The sequence below is a fragment of the Hippoglossus hippoglossus genome, chromosome 15 (assembly GCF_009819705.1).
Source record: "Hippoglossus hippoglossus isolate fHipHip1 chromosome 15, fHipHip1.pri, whole genome shotgun sequence".
Taxonomy (NCBI): Eukaryota; Metazoa; Chordata; class Actinopteri; order Pleuronectiformes; family Pleuronectidae; genus Hippoglossus; species Hippoglossus hippoglossus.
The window spans coordinates 9784177-9804884 of NC_047165.1; the positions used below are offsets into that span (position 1 = coordinate 9784177).

The following is a 20708-nucleotide window of genomic DNA, read 5'->3' on the forward strand; positions in this document are numbered from 1 at the left end:
TTTAAAGACCAGTCGACCTATAATTAGACTGCACAGTGGGGTTTTTTTAGTGTCACTAACAGCAGTCTCATCTTAAGTCTTTAATCTCCTGCATCTTTGCTCACTAGAAATGAAGCCGTTTCTGTCAAATCATCTCGACCTCAGTCATATTTCAGCAGTGAGTCTCCATTTCCATGTCCTAGAGTGAAGTTGAAGTCCTTGACGGGAGGGTTCTGCGTCTGAGTTAGTGATTCAAGTTTTATTTTGGAAAGGATGATGCATACTTCCACTGCAAACTCGTTTTTCACTTAGGACTGTTTGGTTTGATGAGAGTACCTGAACTCCAGGGTCTTGTTATGAATACCTGAGATGTGTTGGCTTTAAGAGGAAATGAATAAAAGGCAAATGAAACCAAATAGACACTTTCTTACAAAGCATTAATATAGGAATTAAATTCTACAAAGATATGAGAAGTAAATGAAAGGACAAGGTTAATTTATACATTTAAATAACAAAACCATTGAAAACCAGCTGAGATGAAATGCCTTTATTTATTACACATCAATGCTCTGCTGTTCTCTACAGTCACTAATATGCTCATGCATGCCCCATTGCTTTGTTCACATACTGAGTTAAAGGGAATGACATAGATGACAAGATCCACTTATTGCTGACATGAAAAGAAGAGTTGAAATCAGTCAATGAATGATGCACCTTCATCACAGCAAAAAACAAATTGCATCAAATTGCAGTGGCATACAGTCATTTATATTTTATATCAACAGGACTGACTTATTTCAAATATTAAACATCTTGTGTTCTCCTTTGCAGAAACATATTACTCTAGATTATATTATATTCAAAGTGTAGCTCAGAATTACAGTACTTTTTGATCTTGCATTTGTGTGTAAGTAAGATAAATTCACTTTGCATTGTTCACATTCATAATCATGTTTGTGTGGTGAGTCAAACAATTTGAATAGATTACAAAGTGACGTAGGAGTTTAAAGTCGGATCTGCTGCAGACGGAAGAATCGTGCGCTCTCTGTTTTTCATTTTCAAGAAGAATTACAGCAGCAGCAGTTTTCTTCTCTTTGCTCCGTTCAGGCCTTGCAGTTGCATCTCCATTAGTTTAACCATTCCCTAGTTTCAGCTTCAATTTCCCTGATATTTGCATTTTATTTTAACCCCTTTTTTAAATTAAACGCTCCTCTTACTTCTGCGAATTATTCTCCATTTTGTCAGTCTGTTCTGACTTCGGAACCTGGCTCCTTTCTTTCCCAGGCATCTCATTGATTTCTTCGCTAGTTGTCTTTACATTTGGCAAAACAATTCGGTCTGTTTCAGTTTTATCTTCACTGTTTCTCTCGTCCTTTACTTCAGCTAAGCTGCTTTTGTCAGATGTGCTTTTTGCTACTTGTTCTTCTTTTTCTTTCTCACTTTCAGATTTATCGATTTCCTTCCGCTCAGTACGGCTGTTTTCCTTTTCCTCTCTCCTGAGTGTTGTGCTTGAAGTTGCTTGAGCCTTTTCTGAAAGCTCCTCTGTCTCTAGGGAGGCAGTGCTCTTTATCTCTGTTGTAAAATCACTGCTTTTCTTATCCTGCACTTCAACAGCACTGCTCAGCTCAGTTTTGCCTGATTCTTTGGTCAAGACCTCATCAACTGGCTGCCTCACTTGAATTGAGATAAGATTATCTTTAAGTGCATCTTGTTTTTCATTATTCACGAGTTCCTCCTCCACAGAGACCTCCGATTTTGAGTCTTTCCGAACTGTTGCCTTTGTCACTGGATCTTTTTCTTCTTTAGTGTTTTCAGCTACTTTTTTCTGTTGCTCATTTTCTTCTTCATCACGACTCTCACTTAATATAACTTTGCTTTGAGTGTTTTGGTCTCTGCCACTCACACCTTCTCTGTCAGCTTCTTCAGTTTCCTCTGACTCCTCTCTTCTATCTGGACCCTTCTCACCATCCTCCACCTCTCCAGGACTCCCTCGATCCCCGTCATCCCCTCCGTTCACTGAGTTTCCTTCTGACGGATTCTGCTGACTGTCAGACACCTGCTCACTTTCTTCCTCTCGACTGTCTTTATTATCCTCCTCCTCCTCCTCACTGCCCCCTCTATCCCTTTTGGCACGCTCCCACTCATCTTTCCACGCTTCTGTCTCCTCTGATCCCGTGTCCTCAAATTCTGACATCTCAATTTCCCTGGTGGTCTCCGTTATGATCTCCTCCACAAACTTGTACTGGGGCTCCGCTCGTCTGTGCGGGCCCCCTGGCCGGCTGAGGCAGGGGAGGGTGTAGACGGGGGACTGGTGGTAGATGTAGGGCAAGGAGACGTGGGTGTCTGACAGAGTGGATAGTCGAGCTTCCTCGCTACAGAGAAGTTTCCTGCAAGACAGAAGGGACAGATTTTATCTGTGCTAACTGATGTAGAAGACATTTTAAAAAGACTTGAGGGAAAGAACAACACTGAAGCATTAAAAAAGGTGATTGATGGTAACATTAATCAATTTATTGTGTAAACTAAGGAGGTGTAGAATTGACCATTACAATCATGATTGTGTCAGAATGGGGTTTTAGTTCCCAGTAGATAAACACATAGTACAAGGAATTTGTTGTGGTGTGTCAGTGCAAGCACTAAAACACAATGCACATTTTGAAAAAAAAATAGTATATATAGTATTTCTACTTTATTGTATATAGTATTTCCTTTTTTTTTGCATTCTTATTTCCCCTTGCACGGCTACTTTTTTGTGCTGCTGTGTCCTTTGTGGATTCCCTCTGTGGAGGATCAATACAAATTCATCTTATTTAAAATGCTAATCTTATTCTTAACACCCCCAAAAGGTTGCCTTGGTTATAATGATCTCTAATAATACAGAGCACTGTTTTCCATATCTCACCTGTAAGACAGTATCTCCACGTCCAACGCCATCTTCACATTTAACAGATCCTGATACTCCCTCAGGTAACCAGACATGTCAAATTTACAGTCTATCAGCTCGTTTTCAAGTTCTTTGATTGTCGTCTGTAGCAAGAGAGGAGAGAAGGTTTGTCACTGGATACCATTGGCACATACTGGGAAGAGGCTTTATGATTTAAAGAAACTTTTACCTGATAGTGGATGATTTCCTCCTCGTGTCGATCCTCGACCTCACGCAGCTGCTTCTCCAGCGCGTCCCTGGTGCCTTTGGCGCAGTCCAGCTCGGTGCTTCTGGCCTGCAGCCGCCTCCTGTACTCCTGCACCTCCTGCTGGGTCGCTTTTAAAGCTTCTCTCTTGGCCTCGGCCGCCTCTGTTAATCTTGCAAACTGGGATCTGAAAGTTTCTCCAACCTGCCAGACTTCGGACACAGCATGACCTTCCAGCTGCGCTCTGACGTCCCGGAGTGCCGCAGTGACGCCAGGTGCGCCAAATCCGTGCGCCTCCACATTCTCCTGCAGATCCTGGATTTGTCCAAACATCTCCGACACCTCGGCCTCATGGTTTCCCTTCAGGAGGTGAAGCTCATCCACGAGGGACTGAGCTTTCTTGTCCAGCAGCAGTTTAACCCGATACGCGTCATCTATGTCCTTCTTCAGGGCCACGATGTTGCTCTGCGCATCTGATCTGCTGCGCGCCTCCTGTTCGTGTTGTCTCCTCACGCTGGACACCTCCTCCTCTAAATCCTGATGCTCGATTTCAATCCGGTGCTTCTGCTGAGTGATGTCCTGAACCACGCGTCTCAGCCTCCCCAGCTCCGGTCCGTACTCCTCCTCCAGGCAGGATGCGGGCTTCGCCTTCCCTCGGAGCTCCTGGATTTCCCGCTCCAGCAGATGATTCTGCTGCTCCAGCTGGTGCACCGTCCCGATGAAGCCCGCGAGGCGATCGTTCAAACCGTGCATCAGCTCCTTCTCGTTACACGGTCCAGATAACGGGCTCGTCAAAGTGCTGCGCGTCCCCTTGATCACGACAGCGGCAGGATCGAATCCCGGCCATCTGGGTTGGATCCTGCTCGGTAAAGCTGCTCTGTTATCCATGCTGCGGTGGCTCGTGCTGACGCTGTGGGTGCCCAGATGTGCAGAGACGCTCCACGCGCGCTTTTATAACCGTGGCCATGTGCTCGGTGCGGACCGGAACTGTCCACGGTGCTGAAAAGGTGAAGCGTCAGCTGATGCCTTAATGAGCCCGAGTCTACATTTTTTTGGCACAGAGCAGTGACGTGGATCAACTGACTGTACATGTCTTCTTCAAACACATATACACACGCTGTGTATAATAATATCAGTAATAATGAGATGCAGATATTAATCCCAGAAGAAATTATTGTGCCAGTTTGCCCCAAGATTACAATATCAAATAGCCCATATAATAGAATAGAGCAAACAAGCCTAAATATATAAGCTGTTGAAATTGAAGTGCAGTTACTTCTCATACCTGTTTTAGATTCCACTACATCTTCAAGAAGTTTGCTGTGTATCCTTACATTTTATATTTGTTTACAATATATTTTTGCTTAGTCACATTTTAAATGTACTGCTACACTTGTTTATCTACTTTGAGCAAAGGATCTGCATACAACCCACGGACATGCTGTCCACTTCTGTATAGTCACAGCAATATATTCTCTAGAAGGTATTTTTACATTGTAGTATTTCTACTTTCTCTTAACATCCATAATGTCAACATATTCACTGTAATTCTTCTATCATACCTGTCATACATTAGATAACCCTAATATGCCCATAAACGTAAACACAGGCTCATATTAATGTGAATTACTTTTTTGTTTTTTAAAACTTTTTCACTCAATCATCAGTCAATTCTTCTTTAAACACATAAAATCATCTTTAATCAAAATACCAAATTCAACACTCATGTTATGTGGTCTCATATGTGATCTTTGACATGTCTGTAGTCATAATAGTCCAAAAGGAATCCTGTTTGACTGATGTTTCAGTTTTGAGCAATTTTCCAGTCTTATCAGCGACTCAAAGTACTTTACAATACAAAATCGTATGCAACCATTTGCATACCTTTCACAAACTGTCAGCACAGCCGTCAGGAACAATTTGGGGTTGAGTATCTTTCCCAGTGCAGACTGGAGGAGCCGGGGATCAAAATACCAACATTCCTGTTTGTGAGAAAGCTTCTCTAACTCCTGAGCTGCCCTGGGAGTGTCATGTGGTGTATATATGAAATAACACACAAAATGTAATATATTAAGTTTTCCTCTTGTATTTAATATACAAACTATAGTGACTTTAGCGTTTAATCGCAATGGTCAGTCCGTCGCCCACAGTGAGCATGCTCAGCTCAATCCTCTCGTCGTGATGCAGCTTCTTATTGAGAGCATCCAGAGCCTGGGAGGTGAGGTCCTCAGGGGCAGGATTCACCACCTTCCCGCTCCACAGCACCTTCACACACAATAACAACAGAGATGTTTCATTCAGTTCTCAGTGACGATGTGTCGTACCGCACCGTGTGCTCTCTGACAGAAGCTTGTGTACTTACGTTGTCAATCGCAATGATGCCCCCCTGTCGTATGAGCTCGAGGGATTTCTCGTAGTATCTGTCGTAGTTCAATTTATCAGCATCGATGAACACGAAGTCATATGTTCCCGCTTCCCCGGCTGCTATCAGTTCATCTGATCAAACAAACATCAAAGTCAAGTTGAAAAGAAGTTCCACTTTTATTAGAATTCATGACTGAGATGCATAAAAGCACTTACTCAGAGTCTTCAAGGCTATTTCATATCGTACATCAATCTTACTCTCCACTTCAGCCTAGAGAGAAGGTTAGAATGTGTGAGTTGAGAGTTTGTTGTGGGCTGTTTAAGCTTCTAATTGTTTTTTAAAGAGCATGTTAAGGAAGGTTGAAACAGGTATCGATTTTCCTGCTTGGCTTCGACATCTTTATGTGACCCAGTTTCCTGAGTAGACGCCTTTTCCCTCTACAGCCTGCAGCATTTTGAGAAGATGCACCGACAGAGGGTGGACGTGCAGTTTGCTGTCTGCTGCACAATTTCCCCTCTGACAGGCAACAATCAGTCGCACTTTACTTGCAAAATGTCAAATACAAGTGTTGCACTAGAGCCAGGAATTGGACGTTGTGTACTTAAGTAGCCTAACCTGTCCTGAAGAGCGAAGATTCAAGTTTTCATGATCCAATACTCATGATCTTGTGTGAGTAACTTGAAGCCATGCTGTTTGGAAAGACGTTTTCTCACCTCTTTAAAAAATGGTTTAGCAATGTCCACAAAGGTGTCTTCTATTTCACAGGCGACCACGTGTCCGTTCTCCGGCATGGCCAACGCCATGCTCAGTGTGTTGTATCCTGTGTACATCCCTGCAGAATGAAAACAATGTAAACTGGATCATCTTAGAAATATATTTGTCGTACTTTCAACAGGATGAAAAGACAGGAGAGTGTATAGGAGCAAAGACTCAATGTCTAATGTTTATATATGAATACAGCTAAAGTCATGGCAATGAAACACTATCTGTCAAAACCAACATGGTTTGAATTTCACTGATTTAATTACAAGCAGTTTCAGGTTGTGTAATTCCAAAAGCTATGACGTAATTTTCACTATATGAATTTCTATCGATCAGTTAAGGTAAATGACTCCCATCAGTAATCAACTGAGTCTGAATGGTACAGATCAGATCTCTGTCCTGTCAGGTTATGTTCGGTCAAATATAATCAGATAAATGACTTTCAGGGCAAAACATATTTCTGCCATAAAACCAGTAACTACGTCACTAACTGTTTGGTAGTAGTTACAGTTTATAATTATGCATTCAGTTGCCTTGAACCAGTTAAAATACTCACTTTTAACTTCGTGTTACCTTCATGTGCTCACAAAGTCATTGCATTTGTTCTTGTACTGTGTCTATTTATGTTCTCTTTACTCAATCTCACCTATTTCAATGGCTTTAGTTGCGTTGATCAGTTTAATGAGATTTGCCATAAACTGGGCTTGTTCACTGGCGACCATCATAATACTCCATGGGTCTTCAAGGGTTCTCTAAAAGGAAAATATCAAACAATTTCATCTATATCATTATAATGAGTTTGATGACTATAGGGATAAACAACATATTTATTTCCACTGGAGGCGAGGCCTTATGAGACCTCTGCATAGTGTTCTCTTACACTCTGCAGCCCTCTAGTGATCAACATTTGTACTGCTCAATTCCTGAACTGCAATTGTGTTAAATTGTGTATTTTGTATATTTGTGGCCTAAATAACCTTCTGATTATCGGTATTTGGTTTGATTTTGGTTCCTGTCCTGTAAAGGTGATCAATTCCATCCTGATAGGAATTGATTAAGAATCTAAAGTCGCACTCCACCAAGGCCCGACAATCCCCTTATGAAAATGCATTAACAATCACTAGATCTGGATTCATAATTATCAGTCCCCTAAACTTGTCAGATTTTTTTTAATGAAGAACCATGAACTATTCTCTGAAAGTGTTGAAAAACGCCTCATCTTGTAATAACTCTTAAAGAAAGTGAAAAGAAATTCTCTGATCCAGATCCACAACAGAATGTAAGGTCAGGCCTCACCCCTTCACAACATTCATGGAAATCTGTCCAGTGGTTTGTGCGTAATCCTTCTAACTAACAAACACACAGAGGAAAACAAAACCTCGTTGCTGGAGGTGGAAAGTTTGGCTGACACGACCAGATGCCATAAACAACACAGGGATGATAAATAACTCATTAACAATGAACAGTGTGAAGAAATCAGTGATTGATTTATCATCACCACATGGGATGAGTGGAGGATTTCTCCCTGGTGTCTGTGGCTGACTTACCAGTTTGAGCTTGGTGAGGACCGGGTGCTCCCTCAGTGAGTTGTTCACCACGTATTGCAGCACAGGGTCATCCTTCCCTTCGCTGTGGCTCTTCCCAACAAAGGCCGACTGTCCCACGCCTGAGCAACGACAAACACAACAGCAGCTCCTGTCAATCAAACAGATCTCTGCTAAAAACCAGGTTACCCATCCTCCCCTCGGTCATCTCGTACCTGTTAGTACAACAGCAAGTCCAACACAAAACAGCATCTTAATGTCTGCAGCCATTATGTTCTGGTTCTGATGTTCTCGTTAAACAGCTTTCATTTGAATGCACTGAATCTCCCGTGTCAGTCCTTTTAACTGCGCCACCTGTGTTTGTTCTGCTTAACCTTTGAGATGAAGGTTCCACTTATTGATTTTTGAGTTACAATACGATACATTGCATAAGTAGGGAAACTTCTATTAGGCTGATACATTTTGGACAAACGTGTCTCAAGATATTTAGCTTTAAAAGCATTTTAACAAGCAACCAGGAAAGTTATAGACTCAGTGTATGACTTTTTAAAAAGTTAAATACGTAAGATTAGATTCCTGAATATAAAGTTCCATGACAAACGCCCCAGCACTGACCCCGTTATGTTGTAATCCAAACAAACAAACTTTGTCCTGTTTTATCTGAGTTTCTTCGGGCCATCCTCCAGAATTTACACGATTACTCAAGGCTGTATATCACTGTGACTCATATGTGAAAACTGTTTGTTTCTCTATTTTTACAAGAAAACGCTGTCCTCGTTGTAAAGTCCATCACATCAAATGGCACATGGAGCCCTGGTTTGTTCTAGATGTGTATTAGAATGAATAAAATCAATTGAAATCAGTAATAGAAAGAAGAAATCCACAATTGTATTTAAGTGACTTTTCTATCCGTGACAATTCTACTCACGAGAAAAGAAAGAATCCAACATAAATTCCAATTTATCAGCTCTTTCTGACGAGGTGCACATCACGATGAAACGACTCAAATAAATCTGGGATCCAAACACAAATTTGTTGACTTTTGTTTCTGTTATTACTATATATATTCATTTTTTTAAAGAGTACATTTTACATAGTTTGACACTTATCCTAACATACTGAGGTTATGGCACATTACTAATAAACTGTATCCTACACAATGTTGCCCCTCAGTGGTAGAAAGGTGGAATTGCTTTTTCATGCGTTTTGTGGAATAGTAGTGAGATGATGTTCTTTAATTGTAGTAAATTAACAGTGTTTTTGTTCAGTCATTTTCTGAAATCCATTTTTAAAATTCAAGTTTGTTTACTCTTAAAGGGAAACAGACTTGTGGACTTTCAACGGCAAAAAGAAAGTCATCAACTTAAAAATCCTCAGTTATTGTTGGTGAATGTATAAAAATCTCTGGATTTTTTTATTTTGCTCAAATATAAAAATTCAGGTTGCACCATAAGTCAATGATATTCATTTTCTGGGTTTATATGCATCACTCTCAGCCTCTAAAACTTCAGCCCCAATTCTGCAGCACATTCACTGACCAAACTCTCTTGGGTCACCGGAATCTATAATTAAACCCCCACAGTTTGATGCCAAACACAGGAGGCCTTTGAGGGGGAGCTGAGTAAGTCAGCAGTACTGGTCTGAATCTCTCTTTCCACCATCTGGACCAGTAGTAAATACAGGTGGGCAAACAACTCGAGCCGTTACCTGCAGCCAAGGAACAAGAATGTTCAAATGAAGAAGAAGCTTTAAGCAGAGGCAATGTAACTTTTCAAAAGTGGAAATAACTCATTGAATTTCACATTAGGATTCTGAGGTCAACTTTTTAAACTTAAAAAGAAAAGCTGTACCAACTTAACTCCTTTTTTAATCTTTTACCAGATAATTTATATTTCATAATTATAAATCCTTCTAATTTGGGGTTTGACCTACTAAGAATTCCAAACAATCAACTGGACCAACTTTAAGCAACTTCTGTTCCATATGTACTGAGTTTCCCCCGCAGATTTCAAAGCTTCATATTATAAAGCATTTTTCTAGTCTTATTAATCACTCAAACACTTTTACACTACAAGTCACATTCAGTTGTTTTTCATCAGTCATTAAACAGTAACTGCGGAGTGGCAGATTACTGTTCCGAACGGAAACAATACAAAATGTAATTGTACAGCCGTTATGACTAAAGTGCATCGTCCCGTGGTCATGGAATCAAAGGTTGGGGCTGCTCATGATAAGTTAAGCACCTAAACACAATCTTCTTCGAGCTCACTCACATTTCCATCCTTCCATTCAATCAGAGCAAAAGTGGAATTGTGAAAGAAAAACCTGTCAAACTGCTGTGATTTCCTGTGTGAGACAATGACACCGCTCCTAGACGCACAATTTACATATCAGAAAAGATTGTGACTGGAAATTTGACGGTTTCTAAACACAGAGTTGATCAAACTTGCAGATCTATCTCAGGTTTAGCACAGCATCACTGTATATGGGGTCAAAAGTGCATTTAAATACTCTTTAAATAGGAGATTCACCGTACGGCACATGTCAGCCATTGCTACCTGTCTTGTAATAATGGTTTTAGTGAGGAAGCTCTGTCTACGTCAGCCGTCTCTGAGCTGTATAATGCTGCCGTTTGCACCCGCGTAACATTTAAACCGCAGAACTCTTCCACTTAATGAGAAGTCAGACAATCCACACTTTTTTTCAGATGTGACAGTCGCCTGCTAGAGGTGGAGAAGGTGAGGTTGTTTCTGAGATCCTTAAAAATCTTTGTTCTCCCTTAGTCTCTCTTCCTTCTTCATTTCATCTCCTCCATCAGTTTGTTGAATTCTAGTCTTGATGATGTTTTTGTCCCTAAAATCCTGCAGCTGATGTGTTTAAAAGGCCGTAGAATGTCTAGATTGACTAGAAGCGATGGAGTCCTACATAAACACACAATTGTGAACCAGATTAGGAAATAGAAGCCGAATTAGAGTCTGATGACAGTTGTTGGGTTGTTTCGGCAAAAATCGGATGAATCACACTTTTTTTTCTAACTTCAACTTTGACCTTTGTTGTTGCACATTTAGACTCAGTATTTTAAACTCAGTTTTCATGCAGTACTCAAGTCTTGTTATTTCTTATGAAAGAATTACTCAAGTAAATGTACAAATAAATAGACAAAAATGTACTCAAGTAAAAGTAAAAGTATCACATTAACTTCTCTACTTGAGTAAAAGTAAGTAAGTAGTTGCTTTTACATACATTTAAAGTATTAAGACTAAAAGTAGGCTACCTATTTCCAAAGCAAACTTCTACTACATCATTGGGGCTAAGTGTTGGTGGCAGCCTCTTCTGAATCCAGCAGTGAAATGTTACCTGCACGCTCTGATTGGATCAGTGGATCACTTCACCTCTTTTTATTGATTATTTTTAAAACTAAAAAAACAATATGAATATGTAACAAAATGTATTTAAGTGGAGTAACAAAGAAAATGTATGTGACTGAGTTTGTTTTTTAGACGGGAAAAATCATCATTTTATCCCAATCATTTTTGGGATAAAATACTTCAAATATTACAAATGTAAATGTAACTTCTTTGTGTCGTTGCAGGTGGAAGTACAACATAAAGGTGTATTTTTCTCAGATAACTGATAGATGCTCATTTGAATTGACAAACCCAGACAGATCAAGGACTGTGGATTTTGGTCTCCCTCTCTAACAGAGTGTTTGTGGTTCACAGTCAGTAAAGAGAGGAGGAGTGATTACAGTAACTCTGACATACGATCATGGGAGGATTGTATTAAAGCATTTTAGATTTAAAACTTAAACACTTTACATTTTCTTTGAGCTGTGCTGTGGGGCTAGCGAAGTTTAATGAGCAATGTTTGCAGAGCAGGACTGGGAGAGTGTCTTCATGAGCCACACTTCAGATCGTCTCCTCTTGCAACTTCAAAAAAAAAAAAAAAAACACAGGAACACAGAAGACGGTAGCCAGCAATGTTCAAAAAGGGAATTTTGGGGATGTGAGTGGGATGTGAGGCCTCTCCAAGGACAAGAGCTTCCTGTGTGTGCTCCCTAATTAAGAATGCACGGATACAAACAAAAACACGCCACCAACAAGAACCCATCAATTAAATGAGCCCTGACACCGACTGTCTCTAAAAAAAATGTTTGAGCTCGTGATGAGGAAAAGTGAGCACACGGCTCTGCTAAGGTCCTCTCAGTGCAAATGAGACACCATGTTTTTCCACCACCACCCCCCTCTCTCTCTCTCTCTCTCTCTCTCTCTCTCTCTCTCTCTCTCTCCTCTCTCGCTGCTCCGGGCCTCTGCTTATGTGACGCTAATTGTTTCTGCTACTCGTGCCAAGTACCTACTCTTCCCCAGCACATTCTACAGACAGGCCCCTGGTCCCTCAGCTGCTTTTTGTGTCTGTTTAAGGAATGAAAAAATGTGTGCTGCCATCTGCGGCGAGCGCACCACTGTTCCTCCTCCCGGCCGTGACTGTCAGAGTGCCACAATGATACACACTCACACACTCTCTCAGAGGTAGAGGGGGGAAATAAAACTATGGCGGGAGAGAAACAAGAAAACAACACTGACACATACAACTGCTAATACGAAGCAAAATAATTCAAGAGGTTCCTGTTTTGATGCATTTTGAGCGCGTGTGTGAGTCGAAGACACCGCACGGGCCCTTTTAAATTTTGCAAACCATGCAGGAAAGAGAAGAAATGTAGAAACCAGGCCTGTCTCAACTCGTGTGCTGCTCTGTGTTTGATTGTTTGGGCTTTAACTAGAAACACGACGCTCCTGAAATAAGTCCACAAATAGTAGTGATTTTTTTGGGCCTTTCAGCACACAGGCTCATTTTAGCTGCATTTCCCCTTTACTCTGTGTTTTATTCGTGGCTTAATGTGACCAGCAAGTGGCAGTGTTGTTTAGCTAATCCACAAACACCAGCCCCCCTGCTGCACAAAGACAGCCAAGCCTTCACTCCCCCTGTCTGGGAAGTAATATCACTTTCCTCTTGTTGAATTGACCTGTGACCCCGCCGCTGAGTACACGGGGTGGCACATATTGACACGCTTGTAACGCCACTTGGCTGTTACATCATCCGTGTGTTTGTCACGGGGGAGGCTGCGTGTGATGCACTCTAATCACAGCAGTCACTTTAATGGCACCGTCTCAGCAGCTCAGATAAGCATTCATGAATATTAAGTGATGATAATCACAATGGAGAGACCGACGTCGAGACGACTGACAGACATTTCTCAGCATTCAATTGACATCCTCAGATTTGTCCTCGGCTCTGACAGCCGCGTCTCCCAACATGACAAGTCTGTTTAAAGCTTCCGGAGGAGGCTCGAGAACACGTGCACGATTAGAGATGCACTGACACTGATGGTTGGGTTTGGTTTTTTTGTTATTGCTCAAAGTGGGCCAATGTGCTGCTGTGCAAGACCAAAATGCACAACATGCACATGTGCACGCAAGGAGTGTCAGATTTAGTGGGCCGCTCGCAGGGGCTGCAGAATGTAGATGAGGATATGCCACAAAAAAAATCCCCCAAAACTGTTTTTCAATCATGGAGGTTTGGATTTATCGCGGCTGTATGGAACTACGGTGTATTTTGAATGTGGAGGATAAGCCGTTCAATTCATTATCATCCTCTCTTTGTGTGTTTGTACGGAACAAAACAGTGGATCTGCTGCAGAGATGAACGGCAGGTGTGGTTGTCTGACTTTCAAATCACTTAGGCATCTATTCTATTAACCTGCCGTGTAAATAAATACAGGATTCAATTTCCATGGCGTCGACGCAATCAGTTGACAGTCCCTCAAAAAAAAAAGCCAAACATCAAACAGGCTGTTCAGGGGCACATGAGAAAAATAAAAAAAATATCTTGGGTAGATGAAAGGTGTCGACACCTAGAGCGAAGACGAGACAAATGTCATATCCTCAGGAACAATTACAGAGTGAACCAGTGGTTCTTAAACCTGCAGGTCTGCTCGCTGTATTATTCTCTTTACAGTAGAGTTGCTCCCACAACACCTCACCGTGGTGCTCAGCGTCACACGAAAGAAGCTCAATGTACTTTCTCTAGTCTTGTGTTTACGGAAACTCAAATCTTTTTTACTCGCTCGTCTGCACAAAGACAAATCAATCTTCGCTTCGGTTCCTGTCCACAGTCACTACATCCTCCCTCCCTATTAGTGTCACTCTCATCTGACTGCCGTGTCCCATTGTGACCGCACTTGAGGCACTAATGATAATGTTATAACCCAGACCAATTTGCCGTGGCAATCAGACCCACTTAATTGAGTTGATTATGAGCTCCCCGTCTGAGATGACCCCTGCGGACTCAGGAAAAGACACAAAAGCGCGGGGAGAGACGGAGGGTGCGGATGGAGGGATGGATGGTTTCTCCAGGCATTCCATCAGTGTGCAGGAGACACATGGGATATGACTGTTGGGAGGCATATGTGCGTGCGTGCGTGTGTCCGTGACGATTCTTCATGTGTGGGGTGTCGGGAGATGGCGTGTAGGGCAGAGCAGGCCTTCAGGGAGGTGTAAAGGAGGAGAGGGATGGGACAGTGGCTGGAGGAAGAGGGGTGGAGGGGGAGCTCGGGGTTTGAAATCACAACACAGCCTCTGTAATAGACCCGGACACAGACCACATCTGAAGTTAATCCAATCAGCGAGAAGCATGGCGCTCCCATCCGCTAAAGACACACAAACATAAGGTCAGGAGCAGCTTGTATTAGCGCGATGATGTCAGGGAGAAGTGGTGTAGATAATTGACTTTCAGCGTGTTTCTTTAAGGCCGAGAGAGACGAGGGGAGGCAGAGGGTTTGAAGCAGGTCCGGCCAAGCAGATTTAAAAGGAAGAACAAATGAAGTCAGTGTTTTCTAGCAGGTCAAAACCAAAACCTATAACAACTCTGACTGCTTCACTGTTTGGCTGTTGCAGGTTTTCTCTCAGTAGGGTATAGGGTATCAAACATCACGACTCTGGTGCAGACTGAAATGAACCAAAAGCTGCTAATGTCTGATTTGAAATTTGGTTTTTTAAAGTATTTTATTATATATTAGTAGTTTCTGATCTAAATTCAAATTTTGCCAATTTGTGAATGGCAGCTTTTTCCTCATTTGATCAAATAACTAAGTGTGTTAAAAATATTCCTTTTTGTCAGTTATTAATAAAAGTATAATCTTGACATCCTTACCAAAGCTCATATATTAACATTTGTATGAGTTCTAAGAAGTTCATAAGACATCAAATTACAATATTAAAAGCAAAGATGGCAAATAGCCTCCAGTCTGATGGAAACAGTAGTAAAAACTGATCATTTCAAAAATTGCCTATAAGAAAAGTACAAAGAAAAAAATACAAGAGAAAATATAAGAAAAAGCATAAGAAGAAAATATTGAATAGAATAAGAATAAGAATTTGAATAAGAAAAAATATAAGAAAAAGTATGATGAGTAAAAAATATAAGGACAAATGTAAGTAAAAATATAAAAACAGGAAAATACAAGAAAAATTGAATAAGAATAAGAAAAAATATAACAATAACAATTAAAATATGTGGTTAATTTAGCTCTGTAGTACACATGCATAATATATTCTATATATCACCATCCAACACACTTACACACAGTTCTGCTTTAGCTCAAACCTAAAATGTACATGAATACACATCATATCTACATGTGCAAATGCCTCATTTGGAACATGACAGTGTGGGACAACCGTGCAGGGCTTTTCTGAGAATTGTTTCATCCCCAGTGAAACAGGACACACTAATAAGGGACACACGGCACAGCGCTGTAATATCTGGGGATGGAAAGCAAATGTGCTTTTGAGAGCCAAGTATACTGGTCCCTTTCATAGGCGACTTGGTTCCACCCGTGATCGAATGAAACATTCTAAAAGGACTATTTACTCTTTTCATTTCCTCTTGTGTATTACAGACGGAGGAGCGTGTGGCTTGCTGTATGAAAACAGGGCACGGCCTAATGTTGCATGAAGACCATGGTGAATTCATATTGATGGGAAAGCTGCCTCTGAAGCCCAGCAGCCATGATTTTTTCATAAGCCACCGGGAACAAGAAGTCAGTCAGCTGACAGGTGCTAACGCCGCCAATTGTGCTGTGGATAAGAGATGGGACATGGAGAAAAGAGGCAGAGAGAGGGAGAGAAAGCGGAGGCAACAACTCGCTCCTCTTTTCTAAGCACGTGTGTGTGTGTGTGTGTGTGTGTGTGTGTGTGTGTGTGTGCAGAATGTGTACATGCTGCGTTTGTGTGCTCCCTGCACCCCGTTCCCTTCTATAGCTGCAGAGGATTTTACGGAGGAGACTGTGTAAACACCAGAATGCATGTCAAATATGATGAGTCTTGATAGCTGTAAAACATACCCAAGGACTGCTCCTCACTTATTATCTACAACCAGAGCCCTGGAGCTATGTCTGCATCCTTCTGCCTTCCATCCACGCATGTCGCGCCACAAGTCCCTCTCTGGAAAGCATTGATTATTTTGGCATGAGCCGAGGAGAAAGAAAGGTGTGATTTCTTTTGTGTTTCCTCGAGAAGAAGAAAAAAATCAGCAAAAATAAATATTTTCGAGAGCATGGTGCAGCCACAAGAAATATATGAGCACATTGGGGAAGAAATAAAGATGATGGATTTGCTGGCTGACGTGTGCGTATGCTTGTGTGCCTTGTGGAAGAGTGTGTTTGTGTGTGTGTGTGTGTTTTGTGTGTGATTGTGTGTGTGTGTTTGGGCTCTGCAGAGTTTTTTGGTTGCTACAATTGGTGCATTGTATTTGTTCATGCGCGCGCCACTTTCTGAACTGTACATCTTGAACAGTATTATCTGTGTGTAATTGTGCGCCTGTGTTTGCTTGTGTCTCTGACTTTGCTGTGTGTGTGTGTGTGTGTGTGTGTGTGTGTGTGTGTGTGTGTGTGTGTGTGTGTGTGTGTGTGTGTGTGTGTGTGTGTATTATATGTGAGAGAAGCTGAAAGAGAGCGTGCTGGAGAGAGCGACCAAAGCTGCAGGCGGTGCGAGGCTCCGGGGAACCACTTGAGATTGCAGGCAGAGGGGCTGATAAGGCAGCTAGCCATTCATCAGGCCAAATGAAGGCAGTAAAGTTGACTGGAGGAACCCAGGCATCGCCCCAGGATGGCAGTCGGCCTCTCAGTGGAGACCTGTGACTAACACATGCGAGCAGGCGTGCATGCATGTACATCCACATACAAATGGCCGAAGAATTGCGGGGAGAGGGAAGAATGAGTGGACTGGGAGGAGGTGTAGGAATCAGGATTCGGGCTCAGGAGAGAACGGGGATAGAAGCGTAATGGACCTCCAGGAGCAGAGGCCCCATCTCCAGCGGCTGCCGCTCCTGTGTGGAGTGCACGCGGCCCGCTCCACTCAGAAAACATCCATCACACAGATACTACTGTAATCCAGAGGTGATACATTAGCTTGGGTGCCAGGGGGACAGTGTGTGCCGGTGATGGATACCTCCAGAGCTCCCTGCCGCTGTCAGAGGGGCCTCAGAGAGAGAGAGAGAGAGAGAGCTGCTGGTGCTGCTCAGCTCGGCACAGCTCACGCTTTCCCGCTTAATGTCGCCGTTTGAATTTATACCGATGCATTGCTCTTTGTATTTTATTCTTAATCACACCACCCAGAGGATGGAGACATATTTTCACCAGCAGAAAGTGCTGCGAAGTTGCACACTTATGAAAGCAATACATTACTTAAGCACTTATACGCCAGCCGAGGAGGAGAGATGAAGCTACTTTAGAGTGTTGCTGGTGTGTTTATAAGACTGTATTAGTGTCTCACTGGTGCTTTGATAGAGCTTGTACCATCAATTTGCACAAAGACTCTATCTTTGCTTACATAAATCCCACCTCGGGGTTATTATGAATCTGATTTATTTGCTCCGCTTATGTTTATTATTGTGTTTTATGGTTTATATTCTGTGTTAAACGCCGTCAATAGGACTGCAGAGTATGTGTGTCTCATCCTGCGAGGGATGAAAATGGTTTATGGGGCTGTGAGTGCCAATAAACAGGCAGCCACAGCCTTTTGGATGTACATCTTTAATGTTTTATGCATGATGAACTCAATATTTAGCACAGGTTCAAGGCCAAATGGTAAGCACTGACAGGACTTTCCAAAGGCAGCTCCACGCTACAGGCACCAGGAGGAGATTGAGCTATGTGCGGGGGGGGGGCTCTTGTCATGTTTTTGTCCATCCGTCTCTATGAGCAGGAGAGGCCCAACGTCTTCTTCGCCGCCTCCTGCATCCAGTTGTGATGGTGATGCTGGGTTGGACCATTAAAGAGATGTGGTGTGGGAACTGTGGGCCATATAAGCGATCTGTCTCTGGCACGATGAACAAGGACGGCGGGACAGATTGATGTTATCACCAGAGCGCCGTGCAGTGACACACACTCTTCAAAATGCTATGTAGCAGGCAATAATAAGGGAAAACAGGTGACCAGTGAGGGATTTTCTCCTGATAGATCAACCGCCCCATCGATCACGATATCGACCATTGGAAATATACGACTGCGCTGCCTTCTATTGAAATGTTTGCCCATGCAGCTCAAGTGCTCCGAGTGCATAACTAACTGGTCCGACCTGTGCTGCACAATGATTCGTCACTTGAAGCTGCTAAGACGGACCAAAGGAAAACAAATCAGGTCAGGAGAACTGTTGGTGTGTGTTCTGGGAACGATCATGTGTTATTCCACGGATATATTATGTGTCTCCACTGGTTTCCCATTAAGCCCTCCACACATGGTACTTTTTATGATGGCATGAATGTAACTGCTGCCACTTTCCACCTCGGCATTTATCAAAACATTAAAGAGCAGCATTTGGTTTCACAGCTGAAAGCTCAGCTTGTTTGGTTGTAAACTCACCTTATGTTTTACCTACATTTTTATCAGCAGACATGTTTATAAAGTGAGACTTAAGATCCATTGATCGCAAAGAAAAGCTAAACAATGTGAATTGCGCTAGAGGAAGGTTTGCACCGTACTATCTATCTATCTATCTATCTATCTATCTATCTATCTATCTATCTATCTATCTATCTATCTATCTATCTATCCATCCATCCATCCGTCCATCCATCCATCCCATTAGTCCCATTAGTCCCATTATTCCCATTACCACTGTTTAACAATTAGTTACAACCATTGTTACAACCATAGTTATTTGATGCTATAAAAATGTGGTGAAATGTCATTAGTGACAACTGAGACTGACTCACGATTGGTTGAGTGCGTGTTTGAGTGTGTTTGTCTTGCCGCCCCGGCTCCATCCCCCCCGATCACTACTGGCTCCTAATGCTTTATGATAAATGGACTTTATTTGTAGAGCACATTTCTAGTGTTGACCACTCAAAGCGTTTACAGTACAGTTCACCCATTCACACACATTCTATGCATCTATGTGCAGCACTTTCTCAGGCATACATCACTTATACTATACTTGCACAGCCTTGAGGGCAATTTGGGGTTCATTATCTTGCCCAAGGACACTTTGGGGGAATGGAATTGAACTGCAGACCCTCTGGTTAGTGGCCTACCCGCTGTACCTTCTAAGAATTGTTCCTATCTGGGATTTTTGGTTTCATTTCTGGATAGTGGGAGGATTTGGAGATGCATCTTATATGAGAGTCTATTGTTACAACTAATAAACACTCATCAAGTATGAATTATTAGAACGTGACAAAACTACTGAAATAAACAAAATAAAATGGACATTAAAACAATTAACAATTAAATATTTTTCTTTTCTGTACAAAGATTTATTAAAACTCCTTTGCAATTCACAACATCACATCTACATGCTCATTGCTTCAAGGCCAGGTGAGAACCATCGGCTCCGTCACAATTCACAGACCCAGATTTCACAAAGTTTATAAGGTGTAAATGAGAGCATGTGTGGATTTCCTCGTGTTTTCCACCCCGGCGCCTGTCTCCGCTGTGAGTGAGTCTTTGATAGCTGTTACACTGCGAGACAGACAGGCCTGTGCCGAGACGATGGCATCAAAAAAGCCGACGATTGACAGCTACTGACAGCCATCTTCCTCCTAAACACACTTCAGGTCCCCTGCGCTCCCTCTCCCTCTCTTCCCCCCCCCCTTTCTCTCTCTGTCTTTTCTCTCTCTGTCGGGGGAAATTGAGGAGACTCAGAGATAAAGAGCGGGATGTCATAAACTGGCACCTGTCATCGTGTTTTGTTTTGGTCAGGGCGCAGAGAACATTCGTAAAGTTTTAAAAGACATTTTGAAGGATTTAGTACTTTCACAGCCACAATTTGAACCTCAGGTGATCCACTCGTTGTTTTGGGGGTGTAAAACCCGAGCGTGAGGCGATGGCTAAATAGAAATGGATGTGAGTATTGTAGTTTTTGGCTGTAATTTGGCTAAATATGCTAAGACGAAGTATTCACTGCAGATATTTAGCCTTCTTGGTTTTTGTTTTCCGAGACGTGCCACCTCGATGAGAAACGCTGTCACCCAGACCGAGATGCCTGACATGACACACAAAGAAAGCGAGATCTTTGGAAGGCAGATATGTTCATTCATGCACACGCTGACACACAACAACAAGCACACAACGTCTGCATCCGCATCTGCACACTCCAACACACACCTGGATTTCTCAGGCTGTTGCTGCGTTTCATCAGCGTCTCCTGTTTCTCCGCCATGTTCAACCTGTGGAGCCATTATCTTCTGACACACTTATCCTCCTCTAAATGATTTCTCTTCATCTCCTGCAAGTCACCTAATCAGAGTTGAAAGCTCAATGCCAGTCAGAGCTCCCTCAGCTTTCAACTGCACTCGCTGTCGTTATGGAAATGAATGGCGGCAGCTGAGGCCTCAGATGTTCTTTCACGTCTTGACGGAGCGCCTCGTAATGCG

General features: G+C 42.4%; 2 protein-coding genes across 2 annotated transcripts; both read right to left on the reverse strand.

Moving 5' to 3' along the window:
* Nucleotides 1-511: 511 nt before the first annotated feature.
* On the reverse strand, nt 512-4243 carry LOC117776018 (neurofilament light polypeptide). Its single transcript, XM_034609683.1, has 3 exons — nt 3093-4243; nt 2882-3006; nt 512-2366 (listed from the first exon to the last, which is right to left on the reverse strand). The coding sequence occupies exons 1-3, from the start codon at nt 3993-3995 to the stop codon at nt 1193-1195; spliced, it is 2202 nt and encodes a 733-aa protein (XP_034465574.1). The 5' UTR covers nt 3996-4243; the 3' UTR covers nt 512-1192.
* A 925-nt stretch (nt 4244-5168) lies between these two features.
* Nucleotides 5169-8150, reverse strand: comtd1 (catechol-O-methyltransferase domain containing 1). Its single transcript, XM_034609691.1, has 7 exons — nt 7994-8150; nt 7782-7900; nt 6881-6986; nt 6186-6304; nt 5688-5742; nt 5470-5603; nt 5169-5372 (listed from the first exon to the last, which is right to left on the reverse strand). Exons 1-7 carry the CDS (start codon nt 8046-8048, stop codon nt 5220-5222), a joined length of 741 nt encoding a protein of 246 aa, XP_034465582.1. The 5' UTR covers nt 8049-8150; the 3' UTR covers nt 5169-5219.
* Nucleotides 8151-20708: the final 12558 nt, after the last annotated feature.

Excerpts from the sequence above, each read along its gene's own strand:
- LOC117776018 (XM_034609683.1), bottom strand. The coding sequence starts at position 3,995 with ATGGATAACAGAGCAGCTTTACCGAGCAGGATCCAACCCAGATGGCCG. Across the intron at positions 3,007-3,092 it reads AGGAAATCATCCACTATCAG|ACGACAATCAAAGAACTTGA; the intron begins GTAAAAGTTTCT and ends CTCTTGCTACAG. Across the intron at positions 2,367-2,881 it reads GTGGAGATACTGTCTTACAG|GAAACTTCTCTGTAGCGAGG; the intron begins GTGAGATATGGA and ends TCTGTCTTGCAG.
- comtd1 (XM_034609691.1), bottom strand. The coding sequence starts at position 8,048 with ATGGCTGCAGACATTAAGATGCTGTTTTGTGTTGGACTTGCTGTTGTA. Across the intron at positions 5,743-6,185 it reads CTAAACCATTTTTTAAAGAG|GCTGAAGTGGAGAGTAAGAT; the intron begins GTGAGAAAACGT and ends CCTTCTCTCTAG. Across the intron at positions 5,604-5,687 it reads AATAGCCTTGAAGACTCTGA|ATGAACTGATAGCAGCCGGG; the intron begins GTAAGTGCTTTT and ends TTGTTTGATCAG.